The sequence below is a fragment of the Cetorhinus maximus genome, chromosome 18, assembly GCF_964194155.1.
Source record: "Cetorhinus maximus chromosome 18, sCetMax3.hap1.1, whole genome shotgun sequence".
Taxonomy (NCBI): Eukaryota; Metazoa; Chordata; class Chondrichthyes; order Lamniformes; family Cetorhinidae; genus Cetorhinus; species Cetorhinus maximus.
In genome coordinates this window covers 1,963,932-1,990,571 of record NC_135896.1, presented here as the reverse complement: position 1 = coordinate 1,990,571, position 26,640 = coordinate 1,963,932, and the positions used below count along the sequence as shown (strand labels likewise).

The window sequence follows — 26,640 nt, the reverse complement described above, 5'->3', positions numbered from 1 at the left end:
TAACCAGTCTCTCAATCAGAAGGTCGTGGGTTCAAGTGACACTTCAGACACTTGAGCAAAGAATCCAGGTTGGAGATGCTGTCTTTTGGATGAGATGTTAAACTGAGGCCCCATCTGCTCTCTCAGGTCCCACAGCCACTATTTGACGAACAGATGAATTATCCCTGGTGTCTGAGACAATATTTATCCCTCAACCAACATCACCTTGCAATTTGTGGGCTTGCTATGTGCAAATTGGCTGCTGGCTTTCCTGTAAGAGTTACTGTACTTCTAAAATGCTGAATTGACTGCAAAGCTTTGGGATGTCCTGAGGTTGTAAAAGGCGCTATTAAAATGCCTTTTTAAATTTTTCATGTGGCGCTTAAACACTCAGAGGCTGGTTAGGCAAAATGGGTGTAAAATCTAGCCCCCCCCCACCCCCTTTGGGTGAATCATGGGTCTGACATACACACAAACCCATCAGCATCCTCAAATCAACCCATTGAGAGGCCTACATAAATTCAGTTTCTGTTTGCCTGTCCTGGAATGCATCGGCTCTCCCTAAAAAACGCACCTCGCTTACCTAACCCAAGAGTGCTGGTGGGGAATAATGAGTTGATGCCTTAAAAATAGGATAAAACTGGCAGAGAGGGGAGAAATAAAAGGAACTATGAAGAAAGAAATGGAAAGCTTTTGCTGCCAGGTGACACATGACAAAACGTGCAAGTATTTAAATATGGAAAAGGGAAGTGAAAACTCTCAGCTAGTGTAATAGCAGCAGTACCAAGGATGGTACTCACAGGTCAGCAGCTCCATGATACTGATCCCTTACCTTACTGAACTGAATCTCCATCAGGATGTCGTGGTTCCTCCCAGGTCCACCCTGAATATGCCTGGCAGAATGACTGTGGCGGGCTGAAGGCTGAGATGGGGAGCCTTGGGAAGAGCTTGAAACAGGTTTAGTACTACAAAAAAAAAGCAGCAGGTAAGTACTTCAGTAAGCATCATTGACTATTTGCTCTGTATTAATGATAGTTTAAACCGAAGCAACACAGCACCAGTCCTATTTGAAAGACTACGGTTTCCCCTCACATAAATCAAGATTAACTCACTGTCTCCAACTTTAGCCCATTCTTCCCAGGACTCCAAAAACTGAAACTCATCTCCTTCAATCTCCCCATCCTCCAACAATCTTGAAACTTTTAAAACCAGCCTTGGTGCCACAGAATCACCACTTCCTGACTTACTTCATTTACTCTCCTACTCTTTTCAATCTGAACGAAGTCTTGTACCTGGCTTTCTCAATACAATAATACTGTATACTAAGCATAGTATTCATGAATCACCCAAGGTCTTAAGAGGAATGATACATCCTTTCACCGATGAACTATTGTACATTCAGTACATGTTGCCTCAACACAACTGACCAATTATTATTTTCCTGTTGCTTCTTAAAATACACAATGAAGGCTGCCTTGTGAATTGTGGGTTGGGAGGGCAACCCATTGCTTGACTGATGTTAAGTTTTCAATTGGGCTTCTACAGGATGCCTCCATGTTGATGATGTGGACTGGTCTAAGTCGTCAGTACGGAAACTCAACATGGCAGGATTCAGCAAATGTCAGTCATTTGGGAAAGTCCTGGTGTGTGTACGCATGTACGTGTATATTTTTTTCCAAGTCCATCATTTTTACATGTGTGTACACACATACAAATGATATAGTCACTTGGTAGTACAGGAACTTGAATATTGCTGAAAGAGACATGTTGTCAAAGCTTTTCATCTTGCACTCATCAGGACAAATGCAAGAATGCCAAATTTCAAAGGGAACAATAATGTGTGAGAAAAGGGATGCTGATTTGTTGGCAAGTAGGCTTTGACTGGTCGAGACATTGCCATGGCGAATGCACCTGCAAGCTATTGTCCCTCAGCTTTAGCTAAAAGCTACATATATTCATATGCAGGGACCTGTCCTCTGCAGGCAAAAGGAATATGTCCAGGCATTGCACCTGCTGTCACCAGGATTTCAGGGTTAGGATAATTCTAGTAGGTGTGTGAAAGTTTCATCCTTTGAACTCTGAAAAGAATCCCCACTATTACAATAAAAGGTTCTGGATTTCAAAATTTGGAGAGATAATTTTGTGGTGAATTTTGAGTGGATAGAGGCCTGTCACTGCTGATGGAAGTTTGAGGCCATGGATAAGCACATAACCTTACTGGTCTCGTGTGATTTTTGTTACAGCTACCAATACATTAAACAAGTCCAGCAGCATCAATGATAGGGAACTTACATTATATTTTTAACAGGAGAACGTGCAGAAAGGGCAGTTCCAAAGTCCCTTCCTCCATACAGGTGCCATACGACCGAGATTTCCTTCACCACGTATCGGATCTCTGGGATTGGAAGGTGCAGTGGTGCTTTGCTCGTGTCCAGCTTCTTGATTGGTCGTGTGAAGTGTTCGTCCTTGATAAGGATCGGTCCAGAGTTCAACATCCTCACTACAGGCTCGGTCTCTCTCTGCCAAGCAAGACAAATAGCTCCTTTAAAAACCTCAGACTTTACATCCAGAAGGACAAGGGCAGCAGATGCATGGGAACACTACCACCTGCAAGTTCCCCTCCAAGTCACACGCCATCCTGACTCAGAACTCTATCACTATTCCTTTACTGTGGTGCATCTACAACACACATACTGCAGCGGTTCAGGAAGGTAGTTCTCAAGGGCAATTAGGGATGGGAAATAAATGCTGGCCAAGCCACAATGCCCACTGGCTATAAATTAAAAAATATAAAAATAAAAAGTAATTTTTTAAAAATTACACTGCATGAGGCAAACCCACAGCAAATAAAACCGTGATTACTTAGGATCTTTTCTCTGAATGGAATAAGATGAGGATTCCACTGTCCCTTCCTCAGAAAGTCTCTCAGGATCGTACACTCATTTTAACACATTTTTCCTCATCTTCCATCCTTGCTGGGATATGAAATATAGGAATGGGAGGAGGCCATTCAGCCCCTTGAACCTGTTCCACCATATAGTGAGATCATGACTGATGAGTGCTGCCCACACTTCTGTACCTAGCCCAAGTGGTCATTCTTCAAGTATAAACCAAGACACTAATTGTGATCTCATTATTCAACTGTGGAAGGCATCAGCACAGCACCTATTTCTGTCCCTATCCAAAGAGCAGCTTCACTTGCAATTTTCAGCAGGGGTCAGTCAACAGTCATCAGGAACCGGAACCTTGCTGATTTTTGCCCCTCCTTAACCCTGAGGGCAAGTTCAAGCATCCTCTTGCAGCTGCTCAAGCTGATGTCAGTTAAGAAAGAAAGATTTACATTTCACTGAGCTCAGGGCCTCCCAACAGTACAGCCAATGAAGTACTTTGTAATCACTCTTGGGTCAATGTAGGGGACTGTGACAGCTGCTTAGCACACTACAAGGTCCCACAGACAGTAATGAGATAAATAACCAGGTAATTTGATTTAGTAACGTTGGTTGAGGGATAAATGTGGACCAGGACACTGGGGTAAACTGCATGCTCTCCATCAAAATAGTGCCAAGAGATCATTTCAGTCCACAAGAAAGGGCAGATAGGGCCTCGGTTTATCTCATCCAAAAGACGATATCTTCAACAGCTCAGCACTGGGAGTGTCAGCTTGGATTCTGTGCTCCAATCTCTGGAGTGGGGCTTGAACCCACAGCCTTCTCACTCAGAGGTGAGAGTGCTACCCACTGAGCCATGAACAGGAATGGAATCTGGGACTTCTGCAGTTACCCACTGGACCATGCATTTACCCTCTTAAGCTCATTTCACCATCTTACTCTGATATCTGATCCAAATCTCCCATTTCCTTTAGGCACTAGTAGTTGCTCGCAGTTTCTTTCCCCGTTTCAGCATTTACCGTGACTGCCATCTTTGGTGCCTCCAAGATACAGAAATCCTCAATCTCGGGCTGCTCGCTGGGGAAGGAGGGATAAGCTGCATGATGCTCAGGGAGGATCATGGTGGAACTTGGGCTCTGTTCCTGCGAAGAACCTCCACTCTCATCGGGGAAGAGGAAAAGGTCAGACCGGGCCGGCTCTCGTTCCTGAATGAGGTCATTGTAGATCCCTAAAGGTGGGTAAAAGGAGACAAATGAAACCTCTCATTCCTACCTTGAAAAGTCACAGATAAAGACAAATGTAGATGACTGGTCTTTCCCTTGCTTCAGATGATCATGACCCAGAGCTTATGTGGTGCAAATGTTACACGTAGCCCAAATCCAGATACGATTCAGGTGGCATGGCTGCTTCATTATCGAAGGAGCTGTAAATGGAGCTGAAATCAGCAGACACGTTTTCCACACAATGTGTAGAATCACCAGAGAACAGCCCCACTCCTGCACTGTTGCTGCTCATGAGGCAACGCAGAAAACAAGATTGGCAAATGAGTCCCTTTGATCAAACCAATGCAGGAGGTACAGGATGAAACTGGCCCTTCCTCACTCTTCCAAGCAGAGATCAATGCTACCACCTGAAAACATATAACAAGGAAAATACACAGCAAATCAGTGTGTGCAAGAAGAATGCATTGCCAGTGGAACGCTTCACTAGAACTGTGGGACTGTCAGGAAGTGTAGACTGCAATGCCCTTTTTTGGTCCTGTGGATGTTAAGTTCTTTCTGTCTTCCTCAACCCTTTCAAATCACACTCTTGTGCAGCCTTCTATCCCTGAGACAACGATGCCAGACCAACTACACCCTGCCTCATTCTCCCATTTGCACATTGGAATTTCAAACAAAGACCTTCACAGAGAGAATTGCAAAACAGCAGCCAGAGACTCTTCACACATTACTCAAGTCACAAGCGGCCTTTACAATAACTTGTATTCATATTGCACTTTAAAAATAGTAAAACAAGGCGCTGCATGGGAGTGTTATCTAACAAAACTTGACACTGAGTAACATCATGAGATGTTAGGGTAGATGACCAAAAGTTTGGCCGAAGAGCTAGATTTTGAGGGGAGGGAGGTAGAGAGGTTTAGGGAGGGAATTCCAGAGCTTAGGGCCTTGGCAGCTGAATGTACATTTCGTCAATCAAGGAAATGCAAAAGGCCAGAATTGGGGAATGGGAATATCTGAGGGACTTGGAGACTGGAGGAGGTTACAAAATAAGAGAGAACTGAAGAGGTATGTTTTAAGCAGCATTTTAAAGGACATCCATTTGCAGCCTACTAAATCCAGTACCGCTCTCTTAGTGAAATGAGTTTACATATCTAAAACTCAACCTCTGTGCTGTCCTTTCTTTGCTGTTGTATTGTGTCTCACCCCACTCCCCAATGAAGGATCTTCTCACTTTCTCATGCTCCACCAATCTTCTTTTTAATGTTTCAGCTCTTGATTTAACCGCTCTACTTTCCCCACTCACCATTTGATTGCTGCAAGGTTGGAGCGGCAGGAGGCGAAGACGGCAGGATGTCCATCTCTTCCATGGCGTCGATCATCAGGTCCCGCAGGAGCTTCTGCTCAGCTTCAGCAAGGCCGGAGGTTCTACAGGCAGCGCTGTCACCTGACCCAGCCTGAAAGGAAACATTTACAATCAATCCATCAGGGCAACAGATTTGCAATATTTAATGAAGTTGCAAGTGTGCCTTGGGGGTGGGGCAGAACCAGGGAATGAGGCAGTAGAAGGAAACATGTGACTTTGGACCAGTGGTTCTCAACGCTTCGGGAGTTTTCTTCACCTCATATCTGGGTCTGTTATACACTCATTGACATAGATTGATCTAAAGGCATCAAGGGGTATGGGGAGTGAGCGGGAGTATGGCGTTGAGATAGAGGATCAGCCATGATCATATTTGAATGGCGGAGCAGGCTCGAAGGGCCGAATGACCTACTCCTGCTTCTATTTTTCTATGTTTCTATGATCACTGTGATTAGTCAATAACTCCATTATCATTGTATCATGTGATTACTATGTTGGTGGAAGGTGAACTAGATGGACCCTGGGCATTGGTCAGTCTAGCAATTTCTATATTACTAGGTTCTGGGAGCAGAGAGCAAGAGATAGCAGGATACAATGTTTAGTGGCCAGCTCATATTTCCAGAAACCATTTTCTTTAATCTTCTATTCCTCCTCTATTCTTGGTGAGAGCTATCAAATCTCACCCAGCTGTCCTCGGCCATCTGCACCTGACTCTCTACAACTTTGTGACAGAAATGAAGAATTTTTGCCTATCATTACTTGTTTATTGGACGCTTTCTTGCTGGTTACAATAAAAGGAGGGTTAAAGTTTAGCTGTTTTGCCAAGTTGATGATGTTATGGGCCCTTTCGTAGGCATTGCATTGATATGGTGCTGAGGAGTGACCTGATAGAGCTCCTTAAAAGCTCTCCTTAAAATCCTCCTTATGGAGGATATTTGATAGGGTAGACAGAGAGATGTTTTACTTGTGCGGGAATTCCAAAATTATGGGCCATAAATATAAGATAGTCACTAACAAATCCAATTCAGGAATAATTTCTTTAGCCAGGGTGGTTAGAATGTACCTCACTACACCACCACAAGGAGTAGTTGAGGCAAACAGTGTAGTTGTATTTAAGCAAAGGCTAGATAAACAAGAGGAAGAAACCACTAGAAGGATAAGGTGATAGAATTGTAAGAAGCCAGTGTGAGGTGGCTCGTGTGGAGCATAAACACTAGCAGAGACCAGTTGGGCAGAATGGCCTGGTTATGTGCTGTAAAAGGTGACCTAAACTGTTCACGTGTGTGAATTGCTGAGCCATTGGCACAACTCTATCCCAGCAGCAGCCCTGAAAACGTGAATCCCCTGCAGTCAGTTACTGAGGTTCAGGAGATGGCCAGAAAGAGAAAATAAAGAGTGTGCGAGGGCAAGAGCGCTAACGAAAGAATGTAAGAGTGTGAAAAAAATTAGAAATACAAACTGCAAGACCAAAGGTAATTTACATCAACTTGAATTGTTCTGATCGAGTAGGGTTAGGGGTTAAGCTGATAAAGGAACCATGTGGGCAGAAGGAGGGAGGCATAAGGAGAGCCAGAAGGGCAAAGGGGGAGGGGATGGAAAGGAAGATGGAAGGTGAGTGAAAGTAGGAGGGAAGAGCAAAGCCATTGCCTTTGTTCCCTGTGACAAACTCCACTCCTGAGCCCAGTGCTTCCCAAACCTTTTCCTGCTATGCTCCCATTTTAATACCTCAAACTTCATGTGGCCCCAGGGTGAAACTAGGCGGAGGGGGGTGGTGGTGCGTGGGGAAGAGGGTGATGTTGATAAAGCAGGTTTTAGCCAAAAACACTCGTCAAAGCTCCCTCAACAGCACCTTCAAAATCCACGACCTCTACCACCTAGAAGGACAAGGGCAGTAGATACCATGGGAACACCACCACCTGGAAGTTCCCCTCCAAGCCACTCACCATCCTGACTTGGAAATGTTTCGCCGTTCCTTCACTGCCATTGGGTCAAAATCCTGGAACTCCCTTCCTAACAGCACTGTGGGTGTACCTACACCACATGGACTGCAGCGGTTCAAGAAGGCAGCTCACCACCACCTTCTCAAGGGCAATTAGGGACGGGCAATAAATGCTGGTCTAGCCAAGTGACACCCGACCTTATGAATGAATAAATTTTTAAAAACTTCGACCGAGTCACGGGCTATTTTGGCAGCAGCAATCAGGCTAGAGAGAGCAGTCCATCACACCACACCCACCAACAAAAAGAATCCAAGCGTTTAAAGGGGCCTTGTAGCTGTCAGAAATCAGCCTAAGCTCCATGGCAGCCATTGCTGCCTCGAAGCTCGAGACCCCAAAATCTCATCTCACAGTTTGGGAAGCCCTGCCGTAGCTCTCCATCGGGTCACCGTTCAGCACCAGCTGGTTCCACAGATACAAACTACAGATGTATCAATGCCTGTGAAAGTGCCGGAATTCTCACCAGCTCGAGGAATTAAAAACACGAGTGTTGCAAATGTATTTTAGATTACCCGGCTCCTCTGCGCTGCTGCTCCGGGAGTGGTGTGGAGTTTGGAGGGTGGATGTAGGTCTCCATAACTCGCCACATACTGTATGAGGTTCATGAGGGCAGCACAAGAGTCAGAACATGTCCGGATATGGATGACGTCACTAGAGCAACGAAGCTCAAACCGGGGCTGAAACTGGATAGAGAAGGAAAGTTTAATGGAAAAACCCAATTGCTACAAACAATTTGAAACAGTGAGATTTACATGGATAAAGCTCCCTCACCCTCTCTCGCTCCACAGTCGGCTTCGATGCAGTAATTCGAAATTCCAGTAACCCCATGTCCAGGACTCGTACGTAATCTAGAATAAATCATTTACACCAGGTGAACTTGGTCAATGGATTTTCCTTCTTTTAGTTACTCACTGACACTGTTTCCTCACCCAACAGAAATCTGTCAAAATCAACAAAAACAATCTGAAAAAAATCTAATTTCCTGTGGTAGGAGATCCTCACCTGAAGGTGCTAACTCTCACTGGGGTACAGGTCCCCCTCCTCTCCTGAAGGTGCTGACTCTCACTGGGGTACAGGTCTCCTCCTCTCCTGGAGGTGCTGACTCTCACTGGTGTACAGGTCCCCCTCCTCTCCTGAAGGTGCTGACTCTCACTGGGGTACAGGTACCCCTCCTCTCCTGAAGGTGCTGACTCTCACTGGAGTACAGGTCTCCTCCTGTCCTGAAGGTGCTGACCCTCACTCGGGTATGGGTCCCCTCCTCTTCTGAAGAAGCTGACACTCACTGAGGTATACCAAGCCCTGGGGACCCCCACTTTTAGTTTCCTAAACTCTATGGACACCCAACCTTTAGTACTGCAACTCTTGAGGACACCCACCTTCCATACTCCAATGTCTGCTTACAACGTCCTTTAGTACTGCAACCCCTGGGGACACCCTCCTTTTTAGTTCCCTAATCCGTGGGGACAGCCTCCCTTTTAATACCTCAATCCATGGAGGCATTTCCCGTTTAATGCTAGATATAAAACAAATCTCACCTTGCTTTAAATTTACTGCAACTGAATGGCATTTTTCAGACAAGTACAATGCAGCATCATCGATAATAATTCTGGAAGATGAAAGATAATGTTTATTGCAAATAGTTAATTGGCAGAAAAAGAAAGTAATTATACAATCTGAAAGGGATCAGTCAGTACCTGAGTGTGGAGCAGTATTTGTCCAATACAATGTTACTGGATATCGTGAAGGTTTCAACAGTCACTAGTGCTCGAACTGGTAAATACAGTGGCCTGGAATATAGACACAATCACATACATTTCAGGCGTCATCAGTATCTTCTACTCCAAATTTAAGTTCCATTAATACATCTGGAATATGGAGCTAGTCTTAGTAATGGTGACAATGAAACTATCTGGTTCTCTAGTGTCCTCTAGGGAACGAAACCTGCCATCATTACCCAGTCTGGCACGCATTTGACTCCAGTTATAGAAAGAGCTTTACTCTGTATCTAACCCATGCGGTACCTGCCCAGGGAACGTTTGAGGGGACAGTGTAGAGGTTTTACCTTTGCATTAAATCTTGCTGTACATAACCTTGATGTATCCAACAAAATAAATGGTGAGAAATCTTGTGCTGAGGAGTTGCTCACCTGTAGTCGAGGGCACAGCTCCAGAGATGCAGGTGGAACGTGGTTGCATTTGCTGGGTGAGCATAACCCAACACGGGTTCATCAGCAATATTCAGGAAATCCACGATCTGCAGAGAGGGAGAGAGCAATTACTCCCACTGGGGGTCCACGAAACAGGCTCTGAACCAGGTGCAAAACCAGCATAGTCACAACATTAAATTAACAGCACAATGTCAAGTCTACATTCTTATATCAATTGGCCATGCAGCCCTCCTCAAATACAAGATAAAATGAACTAATGAGATCCAAACTATTTAGGTACATGAGCTAAGGGAGCTTGAGGTGCTGAGAACTACAACATCAGTGAGAGGTCAGTTCTATCCTGGTCTCCTAATTTCCTGATCTTAGGTTTCTTGCTCGAGGGAGGTGGTGAATGGAAGCCAGATGCAGGTTACCAAAGAGCAAGGTCATCTTAGGCTGCTCCTCCTGTTCTCTGCTGGCATCTCAGAGCAGCATTAGTAGAGGCAAGGCACTTGTACTTGCTTCTGTGCTTTGATAAAGTAGGGAAAAATGCAGACACTTCATACGCTATTTCTAAAATAAAGAGTTCCTACCAGTAGCTTTTCATAAGTAACTGAAATTAGTGAAATAAATAGCAGAAATATATTTTACTATGTTCTAGAGTGGGATAGTGGGATATTTGATCAAGTGATGTTTGGGATAGGGGAAGAGGAGAAGGAGGGACCAAGCCCTTATGACCGAAACTTTAAGGAAAGTAACAAACATTGGACTGAGCCCAGAAGCCTGAAAATAAACGTACCACCCTGTACCAGGACACACCGAGTCTTCCCTCTCAGGCAAGGAGCCTCAGCTACATATAGAGCACTGAATCCCGATAATGGGTAGGGTGCATTCAGTCACACAGAGTAATTTGAATAGGGGAGAACCTCCAATGAAAGGGGAAAGCGCAGAATGAAAAATTAGCTTTTCATGATTGCGCTCACACAAGGAAATAGAGGACTACATCTGGAGGAGGGAAAAGGGAAGTAGAATGATAAGATACATAGAATCTTAGAGTGGAGAATCCCTGCAAATTTTCCCTTCAACATTGCATTCTGTTTGAAAGATACTCTTGAATTTGCTTTCACCACCCTTTTAGGCAGACCATCCAGATTACAATAACTCACTGCCTGAAATGTGAGGCAAAAGACGAGAGTCCGGGACTCCAACCGCTAGGTTAATAAGCTTAAAAAATAATTAGTTTTTACACTGAAACAATGATTAATTCCGTTGAATTTTAAATTTAACTGAAAATCTGAACTTATAATAATGAACTTTAATCCTGGCCTATGATTCAGGGCAAGACATTTTTTGTGTGTGTTGCTAATTTGGTAGCCTGTTTGTTGGGCAGTGTTCAGGGACTTGCGATGCCAACCACTAGGGAGCCATGAAAAAGAACTAGAAGCAACTACGATTCTCCAATCAATCACAAAGTAGTGAGAGCAGGGCATACAGAGTAAGGGGCTTGGTTGAAGAGTTGGAAACGACGTATTTTCTTATTTTTTTATAGATATATAGTATGCATCTGATTAGCTTAAATTTCAATTCTTCAAACACATCTGCACATGTGCTGTAACTTAAAGAGGCTGACTCATGTGCAGCCTGCGGGTATATGCTGGGTTTGCAAAACTTAAAGGGAACACTAGCTTGGGGCTTTGTTCAATTTGCTAATTGTTTAAATTTAAAAAAGTCAGTTTGATTTTCTAAAAATAATTAAGAAACAATTCATTTTTCTTCTGCACTGAGACAAGAGAAAAATCTCTGCGCAATGCATTAAAAAATTTTAATATTTGCCAGGTTATTACTGATTACCAACACCTAAGGAAACAATATAAATGCTGATGCTCAGAAAGCTCCTTCTCTGTTTCTCCAATGAAATATTATAGAGAATTGCAGCTGTGGTGTGTACTTTGGGAAATACCAGCCCTTGAGCTGCTATTTCCCATAATAAAAACAAGAGCTGTTAGTTCTTACAATATACACAATGGCGTCTAATCTCTGATTGATATACATTGTAGGGAATAGCAACCCCTTTATGTAAGATGGAGAGTAAAAGCTCTTGCATATGTCAAATGAAGTTCCCACAACACCTAGTGCTTCCACTCTGAACAGTACTTCCAGAATCTGAGTGTTGATATTCAGTGTTTCCAAGCAGTTCCAGCCTGCCCAGTGATGACTGATGTGAAGCTAACCTGCTCGTACCAGCTCCGCCCTGGGGGCACATTGCGGTGCTGAAGAGTGGCACCACGTAACCCGACAGCCACAAGGATCTCCTAAAACAAAAGGGAGGGGAAAATACATCAACCTTAACAGAAAGTTTCCCACCTGAAAGAAAATATGGTAAACTTTTAACCACTACTTGCTTTTATATAGCATCTTTAATGTAGCAAAGGGTCCCAAGGCACTTCATGGTAGCAATAATCAAACAAAAATGGCCAAAAGTTACCTTCATGTTGTTCTCGGTCTTATTGTGGTGGACTTTTACTGCGATGGAGAGCATGTTTGGACTATCTGTACCAACTCCCACCGAAGCAGCAGCCTGTTTGGTCAAAGCACCCTCCTCAGACTGGTAGATGGTAGGTTCAAGCCCTGGAGACCAAGACTTGCTGGGGAGTTTCACATCACCAGGGGCACACACATCCTCAACCACTCCTGCAATGGACCAGAGGACAGGCTGGGAAAACCAGAACTAGACTTCACTGTCTAACAATACCATAAGAAACAGCATGCACAGGTAACTTTTCCAAGTAGTTACAAGTCCCTTCATTATACAGGCTTATCATGTTGGAATATCTCAAAATATTTCTGTAGTTAGCTGATTTTTATACTAACATTAGCAGTCATTCCATGTTAAAAATGTCCTGTACAAGGCAACAAGATGATGAGCATTTTATTTTAAGATGGTATTTACTGGGGAAGAAATGTTACCCGAGATACCAGGGTTACCTGTTATTCCTTGAATAATGCCAAAGGATCTCGTAGCACTTTTGCCTCAGTTGCTAAATGTCCACCCAAAGTGTTATTGAACCATCCACACCAAGGGTTCCTGGGATTGATCTCTGGTGTTAACCAGGATCCTCAGTTGGAACTTGTCTAAGCACACCTATTCAGAATAGAGGGAAGCAGGGGAGGACTATGAGTGCCTACTCCAGTGAGAGTACCTTCAGGAGTGGAGGGTCCCATACCCCAAGGAGAGTCAGCAACTTCAGGAGGGGAGGGGGACCTGTACCCCAGTGAGAGTCAGCACCTTCAGGAGTGGAGGGTCCCATACCCCAAGGAGAGTCAGCACCCTCAGGAGAGCAGAATGTAAATTGGATGGGTTGAGGGGATTGGCTAACTAAAAGACATAAGGACAAAGTATTCTGGAGCAACAACACATCATCCACACAGTAGTTGGACATGAGTTTAAGTCCAGCTCACAGAAAGTTCTTGAAACCAGAAAATAACTTCACAGTAAGTTAATCTCACTAAAGGTTGTAGAAAATACAATCTCTCAGCATATTTACAGCTTGACCACCTCCATACCTTGGTGACGAAGGAAGACTTTGTTGGTCTGGAGACAGAAATAATGCTGATCATCGAAGCCCTGATACTTCCCCACAGAGAACAAGCTTCCATTTTCAATCTCTAACCAGAATTCACCATGCTTCTCAGTTAACAGTGTGCCATCTTCACTCTGCAAGAGAACGCTGTGCTCAGATTGAATCATATCTCCATTCACTTTATGCCCTGAGATGATGTTACTATGTTGTCTTCTGGAACCATTAATGAAGACTTTGTGATACAGCCGAATGGATTCTTAGACCACTGCTGAGGACAGTTGAGAGTCAACCACATTAATGCAGGGCTGGAGTCGCATATAGGCACAGACAGCAAATTTCCTTTCCTAAAGGACATTAGTGAACTAGTTGGGTTTTTATTACAATCCCACAGCTTCATGGTCACCTTTATTGAGACCAGGTCCATATTTTAATTGTACTGCATTCAAATTCTCAAGCATTTCATGGTGGGATTTGAACTCACAATCGTTGGATTACTAGTCCAGTAAAGTATTCACTAATCCAATGTATTATCCATAAGGATCTCACACTGGGAGTAACCTTCACGCTCATAGGCACAAACTCATTGCTCCCACAGACTCTCACCTTGGTATCCGTGTGTATGGTCACAAGCCCATGAGACACATTGAGAAGGACCGACAGGAAGCTCTGGCAATTCTTGTTCTGCTGTTCAACCTTCTTTTTACGCCGTGACCGGTGGGCTGGGTCAGTGCTCGAGTAGAACTGCAGCGTCTCCTCATCAGAACCGCTTTCGTCATCTTTGGAACAGGGAGGGGAGTGAGTCAGGTAATCACTGGGGCACATCATCCAGTCAAATGCTGCAGCTTTCCCCACAATTGGTAGGAAGATGAAATATGCAATGGTTCAGGCAGCATGTGAAACAGGAAAAATGATGATGCCAAGATGAAAGCCAAAACATTAACCTGTCTTTCTGTTTCTCACCATCACTCACCATTGTATTTCCAGCCTTATCTGGCCTCATTATACTCTACTGGCCAGTCATTCCTTTCTTTCCCTCTCAGCACACTGCTTGTTATATTAGAATGCTTGATAGAATCATAGAATTTTTATTATTCTTTCATGGGACATGGGCATCCCTGGCTAGGCCAGCATTTTTATTGCCTTGAGAAGGTGGTGGTTAGAATCTTGCAGCAGAGGAGGCCATTTAGCCCATTGTGCTCATGCCAGACTCTTTGAAATTAGTCTCACTCCCCTGCTCTTTCCCCTTAGCCTGTATTATTTTTCCTTCAAATATTTATCCAATTCACTTCTGAAAGTTACTCCAGAATCTGCTTCCACTGCCCTTTCAGGCAGAACATTCCAGGTCACAAACCATTTCTCGTCATTCTAGCCCCAAACCACCCCCCAGGTTTTTGTCCAATTATCTGAAATCAGCGTCCTCTGGATACCAACTCTCCTGCCACTAGCAACAGTTTCTCCCAATTCACTGTTAAAATTCCTCACTATTTTCAATGACTCTATTCACCCATTAACCATTTCTACTCTAAGGAGATCAATCCCAGCTTCTTCTAATGGCAGTCTTAGAGTGCAATTTCCAATGGCCTTCAATGTGCGGATGTGGAGACATGAAGCAACACTCTATCCCTCTTCACTGTACTGGGAGGGAACACTCGTAAATATACATAAAACACTCAGCCCTCCTGCCTCACAGACTGAAGCTAATGATGGGAGTTACTTGGTCTCATTCACAATTGTATGAAGGGCAGTGCAATACTGTACCATCCTGGAGGAGTGTCGACTTGAGTTGAGTAAGACTCTCTTTGCCAAATGCGTTGATTAACTGGCTGGCCACAGACAGTCCAACCCCGTAAGTAACGTTTTCAACTGTCTCAACAGGAGATGGGGCAGCAGGTTCCCATAGCAACAAATCATTATTTATTCTGTAATGAGAGTAATGAAAAGCATATTAGCAAATGATTTAAGGAAAAGATTGAACTTGCATTAACACAGTGCCTTATCACACCCTCAGGATACCCCAAGGTGCTTCATAATCAATGCTCTTTGAAGTGTAGTCGCTGCTGTGTGTAAGCGGATACAACAGCTAACTTGTACACACTACGAGCCAACATAAAAGTATTAGAGATGATTTTTGGTAGTGTTGGTTGAGGATGGAATGTTGCCTTGAAATCGAGGGAATCTCCTGCTCCTCTCCAGAGTGCCAGTGGATCTTTAACATCGACCGGAATAGGCAGATGGCACATCAGTTTAACATCTGATTCTGAAGGAGCCTGAGAGGGCAGAAATCGAGAAGCTAAGGAATCTAAAACATGGGGCGCAGCCTCGGGATAAGGGGATGATCAGTAGGACTGAGTTAAGTAGAAACTTCTTCACTCGGGGTTGTGAATCTTTGGAATTATCTGCCTCAGAGGGCTGTGGGTGCTCCACCATTTGAGTATATTTAAGGTTGAGATAGACACGTTTTCGGTCTCTCAAAGAATCGAGGGATATAGAGGTGGGGAGGAAAAGTGGAGTTGAGGCAGAGGATCGACCAAGATCACACTGAATAGTGCAGCAGGCTTGAGGTTCCGTATGGGGGTGCACACCTGCTCTATTTCTTATGTTCAAAGCATGGCACCTTTGACAGTGCAGCACTCCCTCAGCACTGCACTGAAGTATGGGCTCAAATCCCTGGAGTGAAGCTCGAAATCACAACCTTCTGACTGAATGGCAATTGAAAGAAAGGTAGGAAATGCAAACAGCAACAGCAGTTCATAAAATCATGGTATTATAAACCAAATAATGAAATCTAATTCATAATATAACAGAAATAAAGCAAAAAATAAAGCGGAATTTGTTGGTTTTTAAGACCTCACCATCAGCATTAGCAAGAACCTGGGGGCACAGTAATGTGGTGGTTACGTTACTGGACTAGTAATCCAGAGTCCAGATTAATAATACAGTGGAATGCGAGAATGTTAGCTTGAGAATTTAAATTTGGTTTTAAAAATCTGGAACTTAAAAGCTAGTGTCAGTAAAAGTGACCACGGAGCTGACAGATTGGCATTAAAACCCAGCTGGTTCTCTACCACACTTTCAGGAAGGAAACCTTACTAGATCTAGTTTTGCATATGATTCCAACATTATTGACTGGCTTAACTGGCCTGGGTGTACTTGGAAAGGGCAATCAATGCTGGCCTTACCAACAATACCACATCTCGAGAATGAATAAAGAAAGGTAAAAGAAAGGATGGTGTACCCCAACACGAGGGTTGGAGAACTGAGAAACAAAAACCAAAAGCAAATATCACAACCTAGATTTGCTGCATTTAGAGTGGGAGAGACTTTAGACTCACCTGTTATACACTTTCTCATAGAATACCTTGTTTGGCAGTGTAAGTTTGACATTAGGTAACATCAGTTCCAGTACGTAGTGGGAGGTGCTTATGGTTTTATCCTGGAATTGACCCATTTCGAACTGATCCCCTGGCATCACCATCTGCAGAGAGCACACTGATCCAGTGAGACAAACAGCATCACAGCCCTGTGGATCTACACCAGTTTTTAAGGTGCAAACTGTACCTGCTTCACGTACAACGTTGGCAAAGCGTAACAGCCAGTTGCAGAGAGTTTCACCAGTTACCTCATGTTACATGTTAACTTGTTTTAAAGGTACCACACTGTGTTGAAGTCAGCGTTTCTATGGCTGGAATTTTACAGCCCTGTCCCAGCCATAACACGCAGCGAGTCATTCACAAGTCTATTGATTTCAGCAGGACCAGAAAATCCCGCTGGCAGGAGGGGCCGTAAAATTCCACCCTGTGTGTATCAAGGGTGAATGTACCGCCTCGCTATTAAAAATGTTGTGATCTCTCATCAACAGATGCTGTACTGTAACCCTTCGGAGAAGCTGCTATTTCAAATTGCTAAGCTCACATGGAAAGGCCACAAGTCATCTGGTGTGTGAAATGGAAGATGTCAAACTGATGCTGTAGGGAACATGCTTCTGAGGCATATTTAGGGACTTCATTCAGTAATTGTGCTGTACCTGTTTGATGGGATAACGTAGAGGGAGCTTTAATCTGTGATATACCTGTCCTAGTGTTTGATAGGACAGTGTAGAGATGGCTTTACTCTATCTTATCCCCCTGAAGTGCTCAACACCAATCTGGGTGCCTGAAATGTAAAGTGATTCATTCCCTTGCATGACTTCCTTCACCTTGATGAATAAAGAACTGAGTGCTCATAGTGATTCTCACTGGAATTTAGCTTATGCCATAATAGATGTATCAGTGATGGTAAATAACCACAGGATTTGATACTAAGATTAAGATCTTTCCATTTCCCCAAAATATGTATGAAGAGTAATGCTCCCACCTCCTCGTTTTCATACATCACTCTTCGTGAGGAGAAAGGTGAGGGTTCCTGCTTTCCCAAATCACAAACGTCCTTCAAGGAATGGCTTCCACCCTCTTCATCCTCCAGTAAGTGACTCCCGGGTTCTTCCTCTTCTGTCGTTATTCGCTCCAAGATGGAATGCACTGCTGTTGGATTCACCTTCAATACAACCCTAGTGACAAAAGCCCCCCCATAGCATCAATACAAAGTGAACATACATTCAACGTCAATTGAGCACTGTGGAAACAAGATGCAGATGTAATGTTCTGTGACACACCATGCCATTGGAACAGCATAGAGAATCAGAGCAACAAATCTCCAATGCCTTCGAAGCAAGTGGAGGTAGAAAGGTGCCCATACAGTCTGGAGGAAGCTCACTGCTACATCCACTGCAAGTTCCTGGTCTTAGTTGTCACACAGAGCCTTCAGCTCTGGAATTCTTTTCCTACACTCTCTACCTCTCTCTCTTCTTTTAAAACAGCTCTTAAAACCTCTCTGGGCAATTTCCTAATATATGGCTCAGTGACAAATTTTTGACTGGTGACCCTCTTGCTAAGCACCTTGGGATGCTTATATTAAAGGTGCTTTATAAATGCATGTTGCTGTTATGAAAGCATCCAGCTGCTTCACCGCAGTAAATAAAATCAAAAGTTACGTTTTTAGAAAGGACTTAGCAGGAAAAGTTAATAGGGTGAGATGAAGTAGGGTGGGAGGAGAATTGTACAGAGCCAGCCATGGAGCAGTTGAGCCAAAGGGCCTGTTGCTGTAAATTTTGAATACTTGTATGTAAAATTGATCAGGGTTTCTAGACCCGGCTCCACTTTATCACTTTTCTTGAATGGACCTTCGCTCCCTGGTGCTGTGCACAGGTCTGAACATCCAATTCTCCGAGGTCAGAAATAAAAAGCAAAATACTGCAGACGCTGGAGATCTGAAATAAAAACAGAAAGTGCTGGAAAAATTCAGCAGGTCTGGCAGCATCTATGGGGAGAGGAACAGACATAATGAGTCCAATATGGCTCTTCTTCAGAACTGAAGAAAGGTAGAAATGTGATGAGGTCGATGCTGCTGAAAAAGGGGGAGGGGCAGGTAGAGCAAAAGAGAAGATCTGGGATAGGTTTGAGGGATAAGGAACATCAGTTATAAAGATAGATTGGAGAGGTTGGGACGGTTCTCTTTGGAGAGGAGAAGGCTAAGAGGAGATTTGATAGAGGTGTTCAAAATCATGAGGGGGCTGGATAGAGTAGATAGGGAGAAACAGTTCCTGTTCGTAAAAGGATCGAGGACAAGAGGGCACAGATTTAAAGGGATTTGCAAATGAAGCAAATGTAATGAGAGAAAAAAAACCTTTTCACACAGCGAGTGGTTCAAGTCTGGAATGCACTGCCTGGAAGTGTGGTGGAGACAGGTTCAACTCGAGGCATTTCAAAGGGCATTGTTTCTATTCAAATAATCATTCAACGTGCAAGGTTACGGGGAAAAGGCAAGAGAATGGTACTAAGTTGTAATGCTCATTTGGAGAGTCAGTGCAGACACGATGGGCCAAATGGCCTTCTTCTGCACCCTAACAATTCTGTGATTCTGTGACTCATGTTTTTGAAAACCTGCTGAGATTTTCCAACACTTTCTGTTTTTATCTCTGAGGCCTAAGCAAGGCAGTTCATGCACCTTTCTCTGTCCGCTTTCCTCCCACAACCTACTACTGTTCAAAACAAACTTGGTGACACACGCTCCCCCTTTTTTTTTGATTGTCTGCTTGGCAAAGCGTTAGCACAAACTGCTTCTCTCAGTTAATAATGGTGGAAAAGAATGAGGAACTAATTGCGAGGAGTAGGGAAAGGATCTGTGCTACGTATCCCATATACCCTACATGGTCCAGATGGTAGATTCAAATCTTGCTGTCCAAGTTTTCAATTCTGACTAGGTTTTGAAGATTATCACCTCGTACTAGAAGGAAGAAATAATTTGCAGCTTTCACGTTCTCAGGACGTCCTGTAATATTTTTCAGCCAATGCAGTACCTTTGAAGCGTACTCACTGTCGTGATGTGGGAAACATAGTGTTACCTGCCTTGGCCAATCAAACTTCCCGCTGTCGGAAGTCGACATGTCTCCATCAGCATCATGTGATACTTTAAAAAAGGTGAATGGTGGCGTTGCTGGGTCTTCCTGGAATTTACCTGAGATAAAGAGAAGGCCATTAAGCATTTAGTGCAGCCCACAATACTGCTGTATCATCACAGCCAGCAACCCCATCCCCATACTAATGTTCTCCTCCCTCCTGCGGGGTGTGGTCCCACAGGCTCCTGCTGGGGTGTGGTCCCACAGGCTCCTGCTGGGGTGTGGTCCCACAGGCTCCTGCTGGGATGTGGTCCCACAGGCTCCCGCTGGGGTGTGGTCCCACAGGCTCCTGCTGGGGTGTGGTCCCACAGGCTCCTGCTGGGGTGTGGTCCCACAGGCTCCTGCTGGGGTGTGGTCCCACAGGCTCCTGCTGGGATGTGGTCCCACAGGCTCCTGCTGGGGTGTGGTCCCACAGGCTCCTGCTGGGGTGTGGTCCCACAGGCTCCTGCTGGGGTGTGGTCCCACAGGCTCCTGCTGGGGTGTGGTCCCACAGGCTCCTGCTGGGGTGTGGTCCCACAGGCTCCAGCAGCACTCTTGTATCTTGTCTGGGTAGCAAGTGACAACAGATGATGCAGATGTGGAGGTATCTCAGCCATGCCCAATCCTGGGCTTTGATTTCACCCTATTGGGAAGGGCCATAGCCTGTTAGCAATCAGATGTGGTTGGTTGTGGGGGGGGGGGGGGGGGGGGGGGGGGGGGGGGCGGAATCACAGGCTGAGGGGCAAACACTGGAGATTAGGGGTTTGAACTTAGCTCAGCCCTCTGTATTAGTCCAGTAGCATCACCACTACCCTATCACACCCCATGATGTATGATAATATAAATGGGGGTGTTAAAGCAATAATAATAAAGTAACAATGAAAGCCACTCAGCTCACCAAGCAGTTCCTTAAAAGTGAGTTCCAGTTTGAGCTGTTCATGGGATAAGCTCCCGAAGAACTCGGTCTTAAATTCTGCCTCGCTGAATTCCAAGTGCAGAATCTCCTTTTGTAGTGATTTCTTGAACCAGGGTCCTCTTTCCTGGTCAGACCGAAGGTCTGGGATTGGGAAGCGGATAGCCATTTTGAACATGGGTGTGGTGAGCTGCACAGACGTCCGTTGGTTGGCAGGTGAGGCAGAATCGTCACGGAAAACCTCTGTGAAGGCTCTCTGCTGCAACGGGAAGTATAAGCAATGTAATCATTGGAGGTTAACAGTCTCGTGCGGAAGCTCCCTCTCGAGGAGTTAATGTTCGATACAGAACGACTGACCCACACAGGCCAGAAGGGCCCAGGTTCAATCCACGATTTAGCTGGTCTGAGTACTAAAAAGAATTGTATTTCTATAGCTTGTTTTACAGCCTCATGGCATCCCAAAATGCTTTACACCAAATGACGCCCTTTTGAAGTGTTATACAGTAGGAAGCGGGACAGCCAATTTAGACACAGCAAACTCCCACAAGCAACAATGTTATAATGACCAGATAATCTGCTTTGAGGCGTTTGTTGAGAGATAAATATTAGCCAGAACAGTGGAGAGAATTCCCCCACTCTTATATAAATAGTGCCATGAGGTCTTTTACACCCACCCAAAATGTGTCATCTGAAAGACGATACCTCTGACAGTGTAGCACTCCCACAGTATTGCATTGAAACTGTCAGCCTGGATTGTGAGCGCTGGTCTTGGGAATGAGGTGTGAACCCATGACCTTCTGACTCAGAGGTGAGTGTGCTCTCATTGGGCCAAGGCTAAAATTGAAAGGATACAATGCAGGGAGGAAAAGAAAGGTTCACTACAGACCAACCCGGGTCACTATCCAATGTCCCCTGACAACAAATGAATGACAGGTGAAGATAGAATTGGGTTCGGCTGTGATGATGCTCATGGGCTGAATATGTTGCCAACACTCGCCATCTCTGCTCACTCATGGAGAATGGCTACTTGGGGTAAGTCGTAATGAGCACCATGTGTCTGTGAAACAGTATCACAGTAATTGTCAGTGCTTTCAGTGGGGGGTGGATGAGATGTGCTGTTCTATCTCTAACATTAAAGATAATGGGTGAGACCAATGATCCATCTGTTGTGCAGCCACGTAGCAACTTAAACGTCCCCATACAGGCTTCGTTCAAGTCAACCTCTTTAGGTTACATGGTGTACACAGCTGCACAAAAAAAATAAAGGAACCGTGTACTTAAACAAATCACCTGCACACGCCAAAAAAACATTGAAGAGAATGATGGGTGAGACTTGGTGCTTTTCATGGTACAAATCGTTCCATTTCATATATCATACTCCTGGTCTTCCCAGCATCAGCTGCAAGGTGTATTGAGTGGAGCACGGGAATGACACACAGGTAGAAGCTGTGCTAAAGGAGGAGACAGAAGGCAAAAACAAATCGGCTTCCCATATTTTAGAATCTGAGAGGGAGTCACACAGTCATGTATCTCAAGCCACAAGCTCATCTGTTGCCACAGAGCAGCCTGGCTGTTGTGCTCTCTGTTGCGGGAGTAACGTAAATCAATTGCAAGGATAGTTTCCAATTCAGGCCACGCTGCAGTTTGACATGGATGAGTTCTGCAGAAGGACCTTAGATACGGGCATGTCATTCCAGCCCTGTGATTACTAGCTCACAGAATTAAACAGAAATTCTACCCACCTGTTTAATCTCCTCTCACAGCCCCCCATACACTCTACTCTGTAATGGAATCTAAACTCCATTTAGTCACAGTTGTAGGGTATTAGATACCATTCAGCAGGTCGTAATGAAGTCTTCTCGGTCTTAAGTAGGTATGTATGTATTAACTCAAGAACGATGTGTGTATATATATATATATATATATATATATACAGTAAACAGTTCAAGCTAGGAGCTGTCTCCATGCTTGCTTGTGCACACAGCTCTGTCCACCATTAGACTGACCCCTACTTGCGGGTCATGTCTTCTCTTACATCACTGTACTCAGTCCCACTTTCACCCTATGTGCCAGACCCTTATTCTACACCTCCACCCGCACCCCCCAAGTCTTTATCCAACGTATTTAAAATTATTCTAGTTTATCCCATGTATTTATGTTATTATTACGACCCAAGCTAGCCCTTCAAGTCTCTGCGTTCATAGGTTCAGGCAGTGTGGAGGCCTTATAACCCTTCCATATCTCGTTCACACTACTGTCGGAGGAGTGGTAAGTTCTGTCGCTGCAGGTAAACTCTGTTGATTTGGAGACTGTTCTGACATCTGGGTATCTTTTCATCCTCTTTTTCAATTCCTTGATATTGAACTGCTTTGTTGATTCAGCAGTTGTGGTGATGAGTGGTTGTTGTTCCATCCCATTTCCTGCGCGGTGGACAAACATTCTGCTCATCTCAGTCTCGTTTTTTTTCTTTCTCTTCTTTCCTCACGTGAGTCGTTGCAATGTCCACGATGACAGAAGATGGCATTTCCTGTTATGAGGATGTGTTTTTTTTAGTAAGCTCACCTTTGCGTTGGCTGTGGTATGCTGTCAGCAACGGACGGCTGCTACTTGGTTCCAGCATCGTCTGGGGCACTGTCATGCTGGCCGGGAGTTGCGACATTTACTCTGTGGTTGGAGCCAGAGGTTGAGGCCCTTCTGGTAACAAAAAAGGACAAACCTGCTCTGCAAAGAGAGAAGACAGTTCAGAGCTGGAGTCCCAGTCAGGATATTCCTCCTTGTTTGAGCTCTCGGGAATGTGCAGTTCTGTATAATTTACAGCAGTGGTTGTCTTGACATTTTCTCCCGTTTTGAAGAGATTCAGGGCTGCTCAAGAGAGAAAAAGATTGGTTATGGATGACGTACAACAGGCCAAAGATTTATTTGCAGCCATACCTTAGTGGTTCCAGAATCATTCCAATGACCGGAAGTCAGATTCCTCCAGGCTCATAGAGTGGTGTGTCTGCTGTTTGAAGCGAGAGGTCTCTCAGCCACGGTTCTTTGTCCAATAGGACCGTAACACTGGCTCCCACATCCAATTTAAAGTTTGTGAGATGGCTGTTAACCAAAATATCCGCATTCCAAAACGAGAATCCAGGATCTTTGAACTCACCCAAGAATCATGGCTGTGTGTCCACTTGGCGTGCCATCTCGACCTCATGAGTCATCTTTGGATCTTCTGTGTGTTTAGATATTTTGGCCTTGCACAGTTTGCCAAAGTGTCTAATTCTGTTACTTTGGGCTGAAATTGATTGTTCCCGCCTGTGGGGGCACATTACTCCATAGTTGACATGGTCGCTCTAGTGGTCAGTTAGGGTGATGCTTCTCTTGGCCTGGAGTGTCCATGTTTCTGTACTGTTTCACTAACTGGACTTCCCGGGGGTTTCCTTTGTACCACAGTTTACCTTTCTCCTCTTAAAACGGACCTGTGTTGCACAGAGTTCAGGCTGCCTAACAATCTGGATAGCTTTCTCTTGGGTTAGATCTTCCTTCGCTTGCAGCATGTCTGAAAGTGCGTTGTACACTACTCCTACAACTATTGTATCCCTGATCAGTTCAAGTCTCCATATTCAGAACATTCAGCCATCCCATACTCATTAACGAATGGCTGCTGGACGCTGTTATGACCACAGCAGATGTTAATTGCTGAGCAAACCAAATCCCAGAGGGAAACTTGGCTTACAGGCCATACCCTTTTGTTTTGTATCCTGAAAACAAGAAGAAAATGCACTGATCTCAGCAGCAAGTCCTGTAACACTTTTGGATTTAAAAAATTTAAAGGAAAAGTTTTATTCACAAGAAGGAAAGAAAACTTAAGCACACAAAATTACAGTTACACAGTTAAAATTAGTCTAACAAAACTTTCCCCCAAAAGACTCCGTACTTGGTTACAAGCACACACCTTCCAGGCAACACTCTCTTACAGATGTTTAACTATAAAAAATCCAGTAGTGTTACTCAAGGCAAACTGCTGTAGCTTTATTAAAGGCATACCACATGACCTCAAACTCTCTTCCACTCAGCTGTGGAAATCCAAGGCCAGGATTTTACGGCCCCTCCCACATGGTGGGATATTATGGATCTGCCAAACTGAGTGGAGATTTAAACGGCTCGCAGCATCCACTGGGGTTGGGGGTGGTGGTGGTGGTGGGGTGGTTGGGGGAAGACACACTGGGGTGGGGCCATAAAACCCTGGCCCAAGACTTCCGAACAAGACTGCTTTTTGCTGCCCAAGAAGTTTCTGGCTCGATTGGATGGCTGACTCAAACTGCATCTTCTCCCAGCCTAGAGCTGTTTCCAGGGGGTGATCTTCACATCGCCAACCCGTAAGCTCTCCACAGTAGCTCTAAAATACCTTTTCTCCCCTTTCATCTCAATTTCCATTGTTCTCGCACCTCTTTGAAACTCAGATCCTTCCAAAAATAAAATCTTTAATGTTGTCTCTGCTTTTGGGTCAATAAAATGTAACATACCCTCTGTTAACCCATGGAACTCCTAAGATACAAAAATGTTTCTTGGTACCTCTGACTTCCCTTTGATATTCAAACGAATTCTCAACTTATCTAAAAATACAAATATTAGATCCAGCCTATTTACTTGTAACTAAAACCCATCATAATATCTTATTACAAATGCACACCTGACACCTCTATCCTTTCATAGAACCATAGAAAAGTTACAGCACAGGAGGCCGTTCGGCCCATCTTGTCCATGCCAGCCCGAGGACGCCCAGGTGCCCTTTCTAATCCCACCTTCCTGCACCCGGCCCATAGCCCTGCAGCTTACAGCACTTAAGGTGCAGATCCAGGTACTTATTAAAAGAGTTTAGAGTTTCTGCCTCTACCACCAACTTGGGCAGCGAATTCCAGACACTCACTACCCTCTGCGTAAAAAAGTTCTTCCTCATGTCCCCTCTACACCTTCTGCCACTTATCTTGAATCTATGTCCCCTTGTTCTAGAATTCTCCATCAAGGGAAACAATTTTATCCTGTCCACTCTTTCTATTCCCCTCATAATTTTGTACACCTCAATCAAGTCACCTCTCAGCCTTCTTTGTTCCAGGGAAAATAACCCCAAACTATCCAATCTCTCCTCGTAGCTATACTTTTCTAACCCTGGCAACACTCTTGTAAACCTCTTCTGCACTCTCTCCAGAGCTATTACATCCTTCCTGTAATGTGGTGACCAGAACTGCACACAATACACCAGTTGTGGCCTCACCAGTGTTTTATACAATTCCAACATTATATCCTTACTTTTATTTTCAATACCTCTGCCAATGAAGGAGAGCATTCCATATGCCTTCTTTACAACCTTGTCTACTTGAACTGCTGCCTTCATGGGCCTATGTACTTGTACGCCAAGATCTCTCACTTAATCTACCCCTCTTAGTATATTCCCATTTATTTTGTAATCCCTGTAGCTGTTTGACCTCCCTAAATGTATGACCTCACACTTCTCTATGTTAAAATCCATCTGCCACTTTACCGCCCACTCCACCAACATATCTACATCGTTTCATGTCTTAACTTCTCAGACAACTTGTCTCTAGTAACTTTTCCTCAGCTTAACTAATTTACACACACACAGACAGACACACACACACAGACACACACACACACAGAGCCTTCTTCACAGAATAACACAATATTCCCCAAAAATATTTTTTAAAAATAACATCCATTCTCACAACACACTTACTAAATTTATCCCTTTTGAGGATTTTGTTGCTTCTTGGGTTAAAATAAACATTGAGCAATATTCGTACTTCTTCAAATTTAGCAGATGGTTCACTGATTTCTTGTCTAGCGATAATGTCGTCTGCTATCGAGCCTACGAATAAAGCAGTGTGTTAACTTGTTAAGCTTGTCTTTTTATCCAGGCTTGAAGCAATCATACATCTAAGAAATCTTTTTCTTCAAAGTCCCCAATTATGTGATTGATCTGGCCCTTGGATAAGTCCAAATTGATCTTGAAGAGTGAATTTCTGATCCATGCTTAAAAAATTTTTAAGTGTAGGTTCAGCTTTGAGACGTTGCTGAAATTCA

General features: G+C 44.3%; 1 protein-coding gene across 7 annotated transcripts in view; it reads right to left on the bottom strand.

Annotated features, from left to right (window-relative positions):
* The window catches only part of atg2b (autophagy related 2B), an 84,383-nt gene that overhangs the window by 26,367 nt on the left and 31,376 nt on the right, over positions 1-26,640 (bottom strand). For 5 of the 7 annotated variants that reach the window (XM_078561947.1, XM_078561950.1, XM_078561948.1 and 2 more), the window contains 18 exons: positions 20,542-20,815; positions 19,615-19,723; positions 17,525-17,717; positions 16,504-16,646; positions 14,930-15,090; positions 13,775-13,947; positions 13,155-13,305; positions 12,076-12,281; positions 11,822-11,902; positions 9,591-9,697; positions 9,139-9,231; positions 8,980-9,050; positions 8,216-8,292; positions 7,957-8,127; positions 5,391-5,541; positions 3,887-4,095; positions 2,272-2,498; positions 812-944 (listed from right to left, as the gene is read on the bottom strand). In XM_078561947.1, the coding sequence (XP_078418073.1) occupies positions 812-944; positions 2,272-2,498; positions 3,887-4,095; positions 5,391-5,541; positions 7,957-8,127; positions 8,216-8,292; positions 8,980-9,050; positions 9,139-9,231; positions 9,591-9,697; positions 11,822-11,902; positions 12,076-12,281; positions 13,155-13,305; positions 13,775-13,947; positions 14,930-15,090; positions 16,504-16,646; positions 17,525-17,717; positions 19,615-19,723; positions 20,542-20,815 (2,730 nt within the window). Of the gene's footprint in view, positions 1-811; positions 945-2,271; positions 2,499-3,886; positions 4,096-5,390; positions 5,542-7,956; positions 8,128-8,215; positions 8,293-8,979; positions 9,051-9,138; positions 9,232-9,590; positions 9,698-11,821; positions 11,903-12,075; positions 12,282-13,154; positions 13,306-13,774; positions 13,948-14,929; positions 15,091-16,503; positions 16,647-17,524; positions 17,718-19,610; positions 19,724-20,541; positions 20,816-26,640 lie in introns of all 7 variants that reach the window. The other 2 variants (XM_078561949.1, XM_078561954.1) reach the window with 2 other exon arrangements.